At 36.8% G+C, this 15,337-nt stretch overlaps 1 protein-coding gene across 5 annotated transcripts in view; it reads left to right on the top strand.

Moving 5' to 3' along the window:
• FAT1 (FAT atypical cadherin 1) overlaps positions 1–15,337 on the top strand; it is a 157,873-nt gene that overhangs the window by 83,508 nt on the left and 59,028 nt on the right. For all 5 annotated transcript variants that reach the window (XR_011919964.1, XM_072406160.1, XM_072406162.1 and 2 more), the window contains exons 5-7: positions 1,977–2,306; positions 4,971–5,181; positions 11,969–12,108. Coding sequence is in view for 4 of the 5 variants with exons in the window: in XM_072406160.1 (XP_072262261.1) it covers positions 1,977–2,306; positions 4,971–5,181; positions 11,969–12,108 (681 nt within the window). In the remaining variant the exon portion in view is untranslated. The remainder of the gene's footprint in view (positions 1–1,976; positions 2,307–4,970; positions 5,182–11,968; positions 12,109–15,337) is intronic.

Raw genomic sequence — 15,337 nt, 5'->3', positions numbered from 1 at the left:
TAGTGTGCTTTTCCCTTGTTTACAAGGAAATTTGATCCGCTACTGCTCTGTGGTTTAGCGATATGAACTCACCGTTCCAGAATACCTTCCTATAATGGAAAAATCTTGAAATGCTGTCACCCTCTATGCTCTGAAAATGTTCTTGTACCCATTTCTATTGTCATGTTTTTGAAACCGTATTAACATATTTTTGAATTTATTTAAATTAATGGTGAAACATTAATACTTTTCATAGGTGAATTAGTTTAAGAGGCATGAGTGCTTGTTACAAACTTTATACAGAACCCTTCTTCCCTTCATTCCATGTGGTTTCATATGGTTTTTTTTTAATAAAAAACACACCAATTACATTTCCTTCTATTACACAACAAATACATTTTATACTTCAAGAGACTTGCCGCAATTTTTCCAAGATTTATAAAACATGTATTCTTTTTGTATGGGTGTCATTGTTATGAATGATACATAGGCATATGTGAGTTGTGGTTATCTATATATTTTTAACGTGACCAAGTAAATTTGGGATCATGTCATTCTGATAATTTGACAGACAAGGCTTCGAGGATCCTCACCTGCTAAGTACCATTCAGCTGAAATATGAGCTAATTTATTGTATCACAATACAAACCTAATTAAGTGCAAGCCTTTTGATGGACATCTTATCTTGGCAATGGCTATAATGACCCTGTGGGGCAAGGAAACATATGCAAAGGGCAGCCAACTTGGTTTCATCTTACTAAAGTCAGATCAGAAGACATTAAAGTGTAATTGTCCACCTTTTCCTCATGCTAAATTACTGTAGAAACATTTGTTATACAATCTAGGTCATCTAGGTACATTGCTTCTACCTGCTAGTGCCTGATTTTAGTGCCTGATCCTGACACCCAAGATGCAAGATCTCATCAAGGGGGTTTGTTATGCAAGGCAGCACCTGCGTTTGCCGAATGTTTTAATGAACTTTTAATGTTCTGTAATGTTCTTTACTTAAAGCATTTTTTACAGTGCTCCATTAAAAAAGTGGTTTTGGGAGCATTTCTTGTTTTTCTTTCTTAGACCTGTTTAACTTTCTTAGACTTTACTTTCTTAGATTTTAGGTATCAGTGTTGTGTAATAGAACTGTATTTGTTCATGCTTATGAATGAGACTTGATTACTATATCAAAGCATCATAAAAAATACAATATGATTTTAATAAAAAAAAAATACAGCCATTTAGGTTTCAAATCATCTTTAAGCCCAGAGATAAAGCGTTTGCAGGTAGAGTAGGTGAGTAAGTAAAAAGTACTCTTTTTAATCCTTCTCGTCACACATCATAAGATTCAGCTAGAAAAAGAAAATTCAAATACTGACCTTTAATATTTTATGATGATACCTAGAAATACAGAATTACTGCAGGCTGCCTCTTCGTTACTAGCTACATGGACTGAATGATTTTGGCCCTCGTGAATAATGAGCATCATCCATGTGTATAGAATGTTTCATCAGCTCTCTATCTGTTTGTCAGCTTGTGTTACAGATTCATGTGAAGTGGCAGTTACCAAATGGCAAGCGATTGGCAGGGCTTGAGTAGCTAATGACAAAACACAAGAAGTGGCGTCTGCCTTTGTTTGCCTTTTTTACAAACAGAACCCGACGAGACCTAGCTTTCACTGACAAGTATCAGCATTCTGTTTACTGCCTGTGACAAATATTCAGAGATTAAGGCTTTTTGAACAACCAATCACTTAAATCTCTATACAGATTTGTTTGCTTTTTCAGGAACTGATTAAATGTTTAGCTGCTTGTAAGGATAATAAAATCTGTTCTTTCCTGAAGAGTTATTTCATGCTGTGCTTGTTCTCCAAGCTATGGATTCATTTAGGAAGTTTTTTAAATCAGCATTTTGTTTAGGAGTGTTTTTGAAATGTTTAAGTGATCTCCTTTTTTTGCAAGAGTTGCCTGGAGAGGTGTAATTAAATATGTGTTCCTGCATGACAGGTTACCATTACAGACAATGGGTACCCTCCAAAGTCCACTATATGCCGGGTCATTGTGAAGGTGCTGGATGAAAATGACAACAAACCAATGTTCCTTCAAAAATTTTACAAGATCCAGCTTCCAGAGCGTGAAAAAAATGAGCCGGATAAAAGCACCAAGAGGGATCCCATATACAGAGTTATTGCTGTTGACAAGGATGAGGGCCCAAATGCCGAAATTTCTTACAGTATTGAGGATGGAGATGATCATGGCAAATTCTTCATTGAACCCAAAACTGGAGTGGTTTCATCCAAGAAGTCTTCAGAAGCAGGAGAATATGATATTCTTACGGTGAGTGAATGTTGAATAAGTACAATCTGCTCAGCTATTTGGCCCTAAGGGTTGACCTGTGGTAAATAAAGTCAAATGATCGTTTGTATATTTTAGGGGGACTCCAGCGGTAAGATTACACCTAAACATAATGTTGTGACCATCTAACTGCTGTTGATAATTTGTTGATTTTTAATTATAGTGAACTAATCAGGATATACTAACTCCTGCATACATATTTCCATTATGTTTCATACCCTTAAAAAAGAAGGAAATCTAGTGGCTGCCTAACTTTTTGCAGTTAGCTAAGACGAATGCTTTGTCTGCAATGGAATTCCAAGCAATGTTATCAGCCCAGTATGAGTTCTCCTTCGATTTCTGCTTATACCTGCCCATTCCTTTATTTATAAAACGCCTACATATTATGCAGCACTGTATATTAAATCTCAATGTATATGTTTGTTTTATTTTCCAACAAAACTATGCACCTGCCTTGATTGTCAAAATCTTTCTATAAAATATGTGTAGGAATATGTCTCTTGGGATATGTGGTTCTGGGGACCAGGCTTAACATGCTCATCCATCCTCTGTGCAGCTACCCCTTCATGAACTATAAAATATTGCTGCCCTCTGGCCTTCACAATCCGAGCTGTGGGTGGGGATACATTTATACGGGGATACGTTTAGCCTTTTTTCAGCTTTATTCAGACAAGTGGTAACAATGCAGAGGAAAGATCAGCTTGCAGAATGTTCCCTTTGGGAATGATGAAGTCCAAGCTACTGGAAGGAGCACCAGACACTTTCTATTTACTGTAACTTTTTTATATGAAACAATAAGCACACACAGACAAGCAGTTTTCACTGGAAGCCTATCATATTAAAACAACATTTAGGTTAACTTACTGTAAATCTGTAAATGGCTCAGTCAGGGAAATGTAAGGATTAAAACTTTTAATGTATAGTATTAATAATATAAATTATAGGTTAAAGCTAAACGTAAGAGAGAAAAATATACAGGGCAGCAAGACATGCTGTGTCTTTTTTTACCATTATCATATATGACAGCACTTTACAGATTCAATAGTTACTCTCTGTCTGTCCAATACAATCGGCCTGATTTATTAAATATTTTCAAGACTCAAGAAAAACCTATGTGATCCAGCAAGCTTGGAATCGATTTCCTAAAAATCTCTTGTCATTAGTTGGCAATTATGTTTTTAATCCTGAACCTGATCCATTCCATGTTCTCCCATGATTGTCTATTTTGGCCATCCTCGAAGAGCTTTAATAAACCAGGTCTAAATGTGCCTATTTTGCGGAAATTCCAATGTTTTGCTAATTTACTCTACTAGTTTGTATATAGGATGTTGGAGAAAACTTATGGGGAGAACATACAAACTCTATGCAGATAGTTAAAATTCAAGTTTAGGCCACCCAATGATTGCCCAATGATTGCCTAATCACAACCTGTAGACAAGGAGGCGATCAAACTTTGTTGTGTAATTGTGGTAGAGAAAGGGGAGGTCACCAACCTGGCTGTGCTGTTTGCAATGGCTTTGTTGATCTAAGGACAGATTGGCCTGGATTACAAATCCTTAGGCAGGTAAAGCAGATCCCAGACTATCCTTCAACAAATTGCGTGCTTTATTTGTATTTTGTTATTGCAGTTATGGATTCATCTTTTAATCTCTTTACATTCTAATTAATTCTATCATCAGTTATTTAAAGCACAACTATAGTTCTACATTCAAAAATTGCAGGCATGTATGATTTTCTTTTGCAGAAGGGGATGCAATAAGATAAATACAGTACTTACCTACTAGCTCGCAATCTTCTTTTCCAAGATCCCATCATCAGCTGCATGCTGTATTCACCCATGTAACCTGCATATTGTCTTTATCTCTTGATGTGAAATCCATTATCAGACATGCTCCATATTACGGATTATAATGTATAAAATAGTCAGTTGCCTGTAAATAATATCTGTTCACTTTTTAGCTATCCCCTCCCTATTAAACTCATATTACCAAATTTGTCCATGTAAATTACTAATTTGTCTAATTAGCAAAAATAGGATTAAGGTACTAAGCATAGTATGAATGGTATATCGCCATGTTATGTTGTATCCAATTTGTATGATGTTTGTCCTCACTACATCTACCTCATCTACCTGGTTTTCCCCTATGTGCTCCACTGTTCCCAACAATCTGAAGATACATTTAGATATTCATTGTTTAGCAGCCAGAATTGGCTTTAAACCGTGGCAGGGGCATTCGATATGAAATGCTATATTTCAAAGCATATCAAAGCTATGCTATGCATCCTTGTATATGTCTGATAGCCCACTAATCTGGCCCTTTATATGGTTTATAAAATCGTACATTTTCTTGGAACTATAACATTGCAGCAGTGTTCTGAGAGCGGTAATGAGCCATACCCTGCGGTAACCCATCACACATTGGCTTTTATTAGGGAGCCCATTCTTGGGTTTTCTGATTCGTAATATGATTACGGTAGCTTAAGGTTTTTCATGCATGACATAGACCGGAGTCATCACTGCAAATGGAAAAGTTCCAGCATGATATCAGTTATTTTCTGTAGCATAAATAATAATTATCAATGTTCCACTGCTAGGGCTATTGATTGGTACTCTTTTGATTTATATGCTTTATTTCACATTTACAGATTAAAGCAGTTGATAATGGGAGACCTCAGAAGTCGTCCAGCACTCGACTGCATATTGAATGGATTGCAAAACCAACACCACTAATGGAACCACTTTCCTTTGAGGAACCATTTTTCAGCTTCACCGTGATGGAAAGTGATCCCGTTGCCCATATGATTGGCATGATAACTGCACAACCTTTGGGCTCACCATTGTGGTTTGACATTACCGGTAAGCATGAACAATTATTTCAAGCAAGTGCATATTGCACTCTGAATCCTATGCGTTGGTATGATAGATATAATAATAATAATTACTATGTTTAAAAAAAAAAATATGAGGATTGTGACTTGGTGGCTTGTCATGCCTGAATGCTTTATTGCACAGTATGGCTGTTTAAAATAATTCTAAATGCTTTAAAATGGAATTGAGCAGCTTTGGATGATGTCAAACTTGTTCAATATGTGAAATGAAGCAAACAATATTCTTGTAACAAAAGAAAACAAAACTAAAGTAGTCTTTTAAAATTATTTATTAGAGCATTGTGCCATCATGGACCCTCTTTTCTGTTTCCTGAGTAGATTTTGTAATCAATACTTAGAAATAACTTACAGATAGAAATGTTCCTTTGTTGGATTCACATACCCATTACTTTAAAGTAAACTTGTCATAAAAATTGGATCTGTTCATACTGACATCTGTCTATTGCTGTATGATGATAAAGGTACTAGCAATTTAAATAAAACAATGGTTTTCTGTTTTCTATGCTCATTCTTTAGGTTATTCACTTGAAAAAAGACATGTAATTTGTAGGTCAGATACCCTCATTTGCATACATGTACTGAATTATTGACTACTTTGACCTATGTTGCCACCTTCATGGGCAACTTTATAGGTGGGCAATTTATAATTCTTCCCAATCTAAGTACAACAAGAATCTGGAAGCTTTATTACAGTAACATTTTTGTAATGTACTATATATTTCCTAGATGGCTTAACTTTTTCCTTCAAAAAATTGTTATATATTGTACTATAATGCAAAGTAATTTGCTCCCAGGCATCTTTTCAGAAAATTCAGGCAATTAAAAAACAAAGTGACCCTACGCTGACAACCCGCAATTTCTACACACGCTGCCACATCTCCAGCTGCTGGTCAGATTTTAATCCATTTTCAGTAAGCGATCTTGTAGACGTGCAAGCCAAAGACAAGCTGCACCATTGACATGGTAATGCTGCTGAAGGCAGTGCTGTAACTGAATGAAAGCCCAGCCTGAGGGTGTATGTGCAGCCACATAATGCACATTCAAGGTTACTAGTATTCTCTTTCATTGCTGCTGTGAAGCACATTCCCCCGCTAATTCAAAAGCCAGGAAGTGAGATTTGGAATTTTTTTGATATTTACTATAGATTTCCGTCATAACTGATCTAATGAAAGCCGCAAATCTTCTTTTTACTTCCATCAATTCCCAGAGTGTAAAATGATAATAAGGATGGGGAGTCTATGAAAAGCTGACCACAATGCAGACTGTAATGGTATTTTATAAGTTTCCTAATACAGTGGAATACAGATAGAGCTCTATTAAATGACAAGGTAATTTCTATCACTGGAGATTTGTGTCAATGATTAGTGGAAGCACGCTCAGCTGTCTGCCAAGTCTTTGCTATCAATTGTTTCATGGAGACTAAGAGCAATTGTTTCCCAGTGACTAAAACAGTTCTTTAAAAAAAAAAGGCAGATTTATACCTAGACATTCACCTTCTTGATTATTATTTGTAAACAATCAATTCCGATTTTCTGTTTTCTAAAAGGTATACTGATAAGTAAAAAATGCCTTCATAAAATTGTTATAGCATCTTTTTTTCCTAGTTTCTGTGTAATTTACGTCTTTTTATTTAGATGATTATTAGTATAATTTTTGTACACTGAATAGTTTGTAAATCTTTGATCGCAAAGGCAACGCGAGTAGATCGCAGAGCCCTGCTTTTCAAAATGAACTCTACTACGCACAGGAGTTATTAGGTCCAAGTTTTTATTGTTGGTAGATCATTTTGACTTGGTCATTTTAAAAGTAGCTCACAACCCAAAAAAGTTTGGGCACCCATGCCCTAAACACAATCTGTTTTTGCAAAAGAAGAAACTAAATACTAATTTTTTGCTGTTCACCTTGCTTAATGCTGCTCAGATGTAGAGAAATCACTCCCCTACAGTCTCTTCTAAAACATTCATTTTTCGGGAAAAGATTAAGCAATATCCCTACGTAATGAAGTCAGGTGATAAAAGAGATGACTATTTAGTTTCTTTTTTTGCATAGCTTTTCAGGATAAACCCAAGAACCAACCTCTGACAGGCTAATGTAAATCAGCACAGAACGATCTTCAACAACCAGGATCCAATGGGGTAGCAGACAGATTCCCTGCATCCCTGTGGGTGTTACATCTTAGCAAATACTAGGCAATCTGTGGTACTCTACATAAATCATTTTCCTATATCAGCTTGAGCACGGTGGCTCAGGGGTTAGCACTCTGGCCTTTGCAGCGCTAGGTCCTAGGTTCTAATCCCAGCCAGGACACTATCTGCATGGAGTTTGCAGGTTCTCCCCGTGTCTGCGTGGGTTTCCTCCGGGTACTCCGGTTTCCTCCCACATCCCAAAAACATGCAGCTAGGTTCATTGGCTTCCCCCTAAATTGACCTAGACTACATTAATGATATGTGACTATAGTAGGGACATTAGATTGTGAGCTCCTTTGAGGGACAGTTAGTGACACAACTATGGACTCTGTACAGCGCTGAGTAATATGATGGCGCTATATAAATACTGTATAATAATAATAATATCTACATTATTCATCACAGTTTGATGCTAAGTGAAGATTTCCATGTTTACTACTCTACAAGTTAGGACTTATTACTCCCACCTTGCTTATACAGCATGGCATTTAGCAGGAGCCAAAAAAATGCACACGCACTATATATTTTTCTGCTTTTTCTTGTACTATGCTTGATTCTAGTTATTGTCATTGCTTGCAGGAAAACTTCCTTTCCTTTGGGAGATATTTTCTTGTTATTAGGAGCAGTAGAGTTGAAGAATATGTTGGGCCTGTGAAAGCACAAATAAATCCAGCATAGAAGCACATAATGAAATAGTGAGGATACAGGAAATGTAGAACAGATTTAAAGTTGTAAGATGTGAAATAACAACTTCTTATAATTAGGACTGGATGACTATTAGCATAACTTGGATGCACTATTTTGTTTTCATGCAAAACCTAAATAAAATAAAAGGTAAAATATTTCAAAGTAAGGTGAGTGGAGGCAATGGGCCTGATTTATTAAAGCACTCCAAGAATGGTCAAGACTATCATGAAAGAACCAGGGTGATCCTACAAACCAGGAAGAGATCTGGCCCAGCAATAAAAACATTTGTCAATTATGCTGACTGGGCACCAGCCTTAACTTATGACAGTTGCAGGTTTTCCCTAACTTATGTTTGGAAACTGCTGTCACCTGATCAGTAAGGGAGAGGAAAACTTTCGAACAGACTCCTAGGTAGAAATATAAAACATGGGTTTAAATTCTTCCCTACCCTATGCAAAAGGAAGAGTCGCAAAGGCACTAAGCATTAGGAATGTAGCTCTGCAGCAATGATCATTTTCCAGACTTCCAGGTATGTAGAATACTATGTCCCCAGCTGTGATTCCTCATGCTGACCCTGTGCCCTCCAATACCCAGAGGTCAACAAGAATAACCAAAGCAGTCAGAGAGGTTTCTTACTATTTGACCAGTCACATTAGTTTATTCAGATTGATGTCATAAGCTCTGCTACAGAATGGTGTCAGATAGAATGATGGACAGGAATGTAGAATGCTGCTTTTTTTCTTGTTTAATGCCTTTGTTGACCCCTGACGGTGTCACATTATGTCTTTATGGCCCTATATGTGGTTCTCATTTTAATTACCAACATAGTCAAATAATTTAAAATAGTCTCAACAATAACAGATTGCTCAGTATTACAACTGCTTAGTATATCTAAAATAGTATAAATGTACCAGTTTAGGTTTTGTAGTGATAGTTACCTTACTAAACAATTGCAGTTTTACCAGCCATAATGATCTGGCTCCAATTCTTTGTTATTTTCCACATTTACATGTTCAGGAAAGGTTTTCTCATCCATCTGCTGATCCTCAACTTTGTTTTAATCCCACCAGATGTTGTGCAATTAAGCAGTGTTTCTGAAAGATTTATCTGTTAACTGCTGATTATAAATTGCAAATATATGTTGCTCACTGTAATTGCAAAGCTCTCGTTAATGCTTGTTTATATATTTAATGTATTATACATGGATTGTGACGGTAATAGCTAGGTTTTCAGGAACGATAAGAGCAATGATGATGGTACACAGCTTTTCTTCTATTGCCTGGACCTGCTCAATACAATGTTTTCTCTGGCTGCCTATTCCCAGTTCAGCTTAGGTAGATTTTACAAAGTTTCTCAGACAACATTTCTTTGTTTACTTGTAGCATTGGAACAGAAAACTAAGGCTGGGTACACACATGTAAAATTTGTCGCTGGAAAAGATCTTTCACGATTCTTTCCAACGACAAAAGACTGAAAGATACATGAATGATCTCTGTATATACATCACCATTCTGCTCCATGGAGAAAGAAGAGGAATAATGACATAGCGGCACCCTGCTGCGCTCTTTCTCCTTCGCTTTCATTATAATCATTCCTCGTTTGTTGTCTGTGGATCCACCAAGGCGGTTGATGGGCGGTGAGCGCTGTACACACACAATTCTTGTCTGATATCAGTCCTGAGACGAATAGCTGACGAGAATAATCTGATGTGTATACATAGCCTAAGCAGATAATATTGCAGCTCTGTAATTTTTAACACTTTACTAAATCTACTGAATGTGATCTGGTATCAGTATCTTACAGTCCCTGTATCACTGGCTAAAGTATAGGAGCAAAATTTCCAAAATTACATTTAATGCCCATTGGAGTTGCCTTTAACATACTTTTTATTGTAGGTAGACTTTACTTCCTTTCTACAGAGTTTTAGAGACTTTTCTTCCTTTCTACAAAAATGGCACTTGGTTGTGTTGCAAGTGAAAGCTTTATAGATTATAATTTTTTCTATTATATTGGGTCCCTTTAAAAAATAATTGCAGTGGCTTTGAGACCTTTTTGACTTGTCCGTGTTATTTTATCTGTCTGATCTGTCTTTACTATGATTGCTGCCAGGAGATGACCTATCTAGTGAAGTGTTTTACATCGTTCAGATGACTTGTGACCACAACTGTGTAGCAGAAGGTATCTGCTACAATAGGATCTTTTATACAGAAGCTCATTGTACAACCATCACTACAGAAAAACATTTGTTTGGGATTCTGTGCTTGTATTTTTTTCACTCATTACAAGGGCCCCAAGCTTAGCCTAGGAGCTCTGTATTTTTCTTTATTTTTTTGTCAAGAACAATTTTTTTTCACTGACTTTCAACAGATTGATATTGGAGTAATTAGGGCATAAATTTTAGCTTGTAGCAATTACTTGATGACAGCTCATTATGAAATTGAAGAATTCTTAAATGTAAAAGTCATGAACAGTAGTATGAAAGTGATAACATTGCTTTCAAAAGCTTATATATTTATGTAAATTGATAAATATGATCATTCAAGTGATGATTAAAACTGTTTATAAGCCTATCCATATATGTCTACGAAAAGAAGTTATGATGACCCTAAAACTACTCCTTTATCAATCAATTTTAATATTATTTTTATGTAGTTTGGGGTATGCAATCTCTGGCTCTCTTGATGCTCTCTTAAAGCAATGCTGGCTGTTGTTTGTATCCAGATATAGAATATCCTAACCGAAGTATGAGTTTAGTTTTAGGAGCTGAAGGCACAATTGACTGTTAGTATTTAAGTTTTACTTTTAAAGCTTTTAATCTTTTAATATAATTAGTATATCAGCTACAATATAGCCAATCAGGTAGAGCCATTATTCAATTAAAGGGAATGTATACTTGTAGAGCTGTAATGGTCAGTAGAGTATTTAAATTCTGACTATTCTGGGTGTATTGAATGTCTAATTCTTTCCACTTTGTTTGATCCTTTTGCATACTACTTCTTTAATGTTCCTCTTCAAAACTCAAGGGGCCAATAATGATTGTTAACTAAAACCACAGCACTCAATAAATAGACATAGGCATCTGACACACCTGGTAGTGTTGAATGTTTAGGATGTTGCCGCTTTTAGCTCTGCAAGAACATAAAGACAATAAGAACAATAAGCTACAAGATACACTGTCTTTGAGTATATTTATTCTAACAACAAATAAAATACCTGAATACAGACTATTACCAGGACAATGATGACCCAATAATCAGATATGTCTTAATGATACATGTTACAACGCAAGATAAACCCAGCAATATTTTAGAGGCACAAAGGTCCCCTTTTTTTATGGTATGAGAACTGAGCATTACCTTTATCAGAAGTGATCAGCTTTTTTATATTTGTCACCTTAATAAAGAGGATCTTTGTGCCCCCAAAATATCACTAGTTTTATCTTCCTTTGTAATGCATATCCTTGGGTCTCTGTAAGGACCATCAGTTCTTTGTACACTTATTTATTATGTGTACAGCCTTTCCAGCCATGCACAAGAATATTGAACAACTAACACCTAGAGAGCCATGTATTGCTTACCTCTATGTTGATTCTTACTTGTTTCACTAGCATATAGTTTATATTGTTTTATTTAAAGTTCCAGATATATTTTTTGTTGTACTGTGCAGCTTGTGCATTCTCTATATTCGTGTGTATCAGTATAGTATATGTTTTTTGTTCTTGTTCGTGTCTTTACTGTTGTTGATCTCTGTAATGGGATGTCTCGCACTTTCTTTCCACACTCTTTTCAGTTCCTGTAGTGCCATGGCCTTTTCTGATCTTGTGTACCATCACTGCTCCCTGCAGAAATGCTTATTTAAAAATGTCTCACTCATTCTAACCAGGTGGAAACTCCGATAGCAGGTTTGATGTGGACAAGGGCACTGGAACCATCATTGTTGCTAGACCTCTCGATGCAGAACAGAAATCTAATTACAACTTGACAGTGGAGGCAACAGATGGGACAAGATCTATCAGTACACAGGTAATTGAATTGCTAATGAAGTGTTTAAAGGGAATATTTTTTTTCTGTGCCCGTAGCTGTTATACGTTGTATATGACACAAATCTAAAATGTTTGTGAAATGAAAAGTTCTCACGTTACATGCTCTGCTGCAGCTACAGGGGTTAATCATGATAGATAAAACACTGGAGGAATGCACAGCATGCCACTTTGACTCTTATCTAGAACATTTAGAACATATTTAGGCAAAGCAACCACTGGTAACCCCCTACAGACAGCCATAAACATTACGGAAGAATGATGCAAGCATATTAATCTTTCACTTCTGGTGTTGTCATTCCTCAGAAGTTTACCACACTTGTACAGATTTCTATCCAACACAAGAAAGGCAATGCAATCACACAGCTGTGCAGAAAGCATGCCAAGGATGACTTTGAAAAAGTCAAAAACCTAACAATCTTGCCAACATGAGGCACGTTCCTAAGAAGATTGACAAATGTGTGTGTTGGACAACATGACTTTATGCTCGGCTATGAATAATTGTTGGAGTACAAGTTCTTTTTTTTAACACTTTCTATTTACACTGTGTGCCATTTTTGTTTTGTGTGGCCTTTATGTGCTGCAAATCAATTTTCTGCTTGTAATATGCTCCCTGCTAATGGGTGCCAGTCATGCACAGTGCAGTTCGCACGAGCCTTAGTTATAGGCAGTGATGAAAGGGTATCCAAGATCTTGTCCTAGAAAGAATAAAAATCCAAGGTAAACATATTAGTATGTGTAATACAACAATGTTTCTCTTTGCATCATAATGGCTTGCATATGAAGTCTGGAAATTAAAGTCCCTGTAAGTTTATTGCACAGTTTTTTTTGTACTGATTCAGCCTAAAACCATGTAGACCCCTTCCACAACAAAATCAGGCTGATAGTACAAAGTATCATATCCAGCTTTTATAATGAGGTGTTATAAGTAAGTTCCTTAACCCATAGTAATGGTTGCATTCAAATAGATTAAATCTTTATCAGTCATCTGAAATTTTGATGACTTGTATAGGCTATTAAAGGTTGCACATTGGGTTTTGCACTACCCTTTTAAATCAGGCTGTAAGATAGTGTTGATGTGAGCGGTCGTTATCAGAGTTCCTACAGTTTTCACCTATCACTTCCTTTTATTATGGTACAAGCACTCTGATGCTGAAATCTTCATTTCACAGAACTTCTAATGTGTAAAAAGACTGCTCCAAGGCATAAGAAAAATAAATCAAGCTTAACAGCACCTCCTTTCCATGCATGAAAATCAGTTGTAAATTATTCCTTGCAAACTAACATTTAACTATGTGTAAATTTTAGACCTGGTGTAACATCCAGGCATTTTCGGAAGCCCCGGTGTCTAAGCGCTTCCCTTTCTGTGTCTGCTTCACGTCATGCTTTTTTTCTGTAATGCCGTGCATCTGCGCTCACTACATCCCATAGAGATCTGGCTGCTCCGGCTCAGCCTTCCCAGGCTGAATGTAACACCGCTGCCATGGCATCCAAGACAATAACACATCTTTTGAAAGATTGCTGTTGTGAGTGGAATAATCCCCTGGTTAGTTTTTTTCCTTGGCATTTTGAGTAATTTATACAGACCTCTGGAGCAGAGAATGCAGACTGAGACTCGGTGACTATACAAGGGCTTGCAGGGTCAGTGGAGTGTTTTTTAAAAGACTCACAAAAAATAAAAAAGGAGGACATACTTAAATCCGAGCCCTGCTTTGCAGTTTGTTTCAAAATTAAATATGTTGCTGCCCACAGAAAAGCTGTGATGGCTTCTTTACTTGTTGGGGCTCATTGACTATTAGGCCTTTGACCCCATTCCCTCGGAAATAATTAATCAATGCAGTTCATTCTTCCTAACAGATCTGAAGTCTAGTATATGGGTAATTGAACAAATACCTCTTTTCAGTGAAGTGTAGGATTATTAACTAGTGAAGCAGGACGGCACAAGGCAGGAGTAAGATTTCCCAGGCAATCAAAGAAGTACAGCGGGATCAGAAAATTGCAGCATCATTAAATATCTAGTGACATTTCTTTAAAAAGCCATTTTTTCAGCTTGTGTCAGATTCCCAGGGTGGTTTTTAAGGGAACCATGCAAATCTTCATTTTAACTTAGTTATCAGGGTTGACTGTATTCATAACATTCAAGAGTAAGAGGTAATTCTAGAAAATAAACATGCTGGGAATCCTAAATGTTAAACAAATTCTGTAAATACTATTGAAGGGTGTGGATGCATTCTCATTAGGAGGGGTAAAGGAGCATGGTGTACTAGACCCTTAGCTTGCTCATTTTATAGACACACAGTTGCATCTATTCTTGCTCTCACAAGGACAGATATGGGGCTTCGCAAACCTTGCAGCAGCACAAGGGCTCCTTTGCTGTTTGGGATCTTCTGATGATCATGTTCCTACCATGATATTTGGCTAGTTCTGGGCATACAACATTTATTTTTTAAACTGCCTCTGTTGGCCTCTATCCTCTCTGGCTTGTGTACCACTCGTCCCCTGCCTCCATTGGCTTTTTTCCCTGCAGGTTTAGTCACAGCCACCTAATAGACTTTTTACAAATGCTTGTGGGTGAAAGAAGAAGGTTCCAAGCAACCCACTGGAAAAAGAACCAATGCAGGAGAGGGCCAGGTATAACTTTTGCATAGAATTAAACCAGACCTTCCCAAACATTTAAGCTTGCATTGCTTACTATTCTTAGTATAGTAGTATAACATTCTGCAAGCTTTACTGTTCATTACCTCTTTGTCATTGCTTTTTTCTATACTGTACGGCACAATCCCTTTTTAATACCATTCTATGCTGTATGCTTTGTGTGTGCTATTTATTATTTTCTACCTGTTTGTAAATCTAAATCTACTCTATTATGCAAAATACAATCTAGGGTATTTAGATGATTATAATTTTTGCTTAACACAAATCTCTTAAAGCACTGGAGAACTGCCAAAGGTGCTGTCTGTTTGCATTTTCTCCTTGTGTTCACTTGGTTTTTCTCTAGGTGCACCAGTTTCCTCCTAGATTCTTTAAAGATATTTGTACTCTGGTTGCATCAATATATCTCCTATAAATATATAATTCACTCACTCTTAAGCTACGTACACACGTCAGATTTTTATCGCCCAATAATCGGCATCGGCCAATTATCGGGCGAAAATCTGCCGTGTGTACAGTCGGTGTCGTGTCGGTGTCGTCCATCGTCCGGACGACCGACC

This window comes from Pyxicephalus adspersus, chromosome 3 (assembly GCF_032062135.1).
Source record: "Pyxicephalus adspersus chromosome 3, UCB_Pads_2.0, whole genome shotgun sequence".
NCBI classification, from domain to species: domain Eukaryota; kingdom Metazoa; phylum Chordata; class Amphibia; order Anura; family Pyxicephalidae; genus Pyxicephalus; species Pyxicephalus adspersus.
The sequence above is the reverse complement of the archived record's forward strand: the minus strand, read 5'-3'. Positions and strand labels throughout refer to the sequence as shown.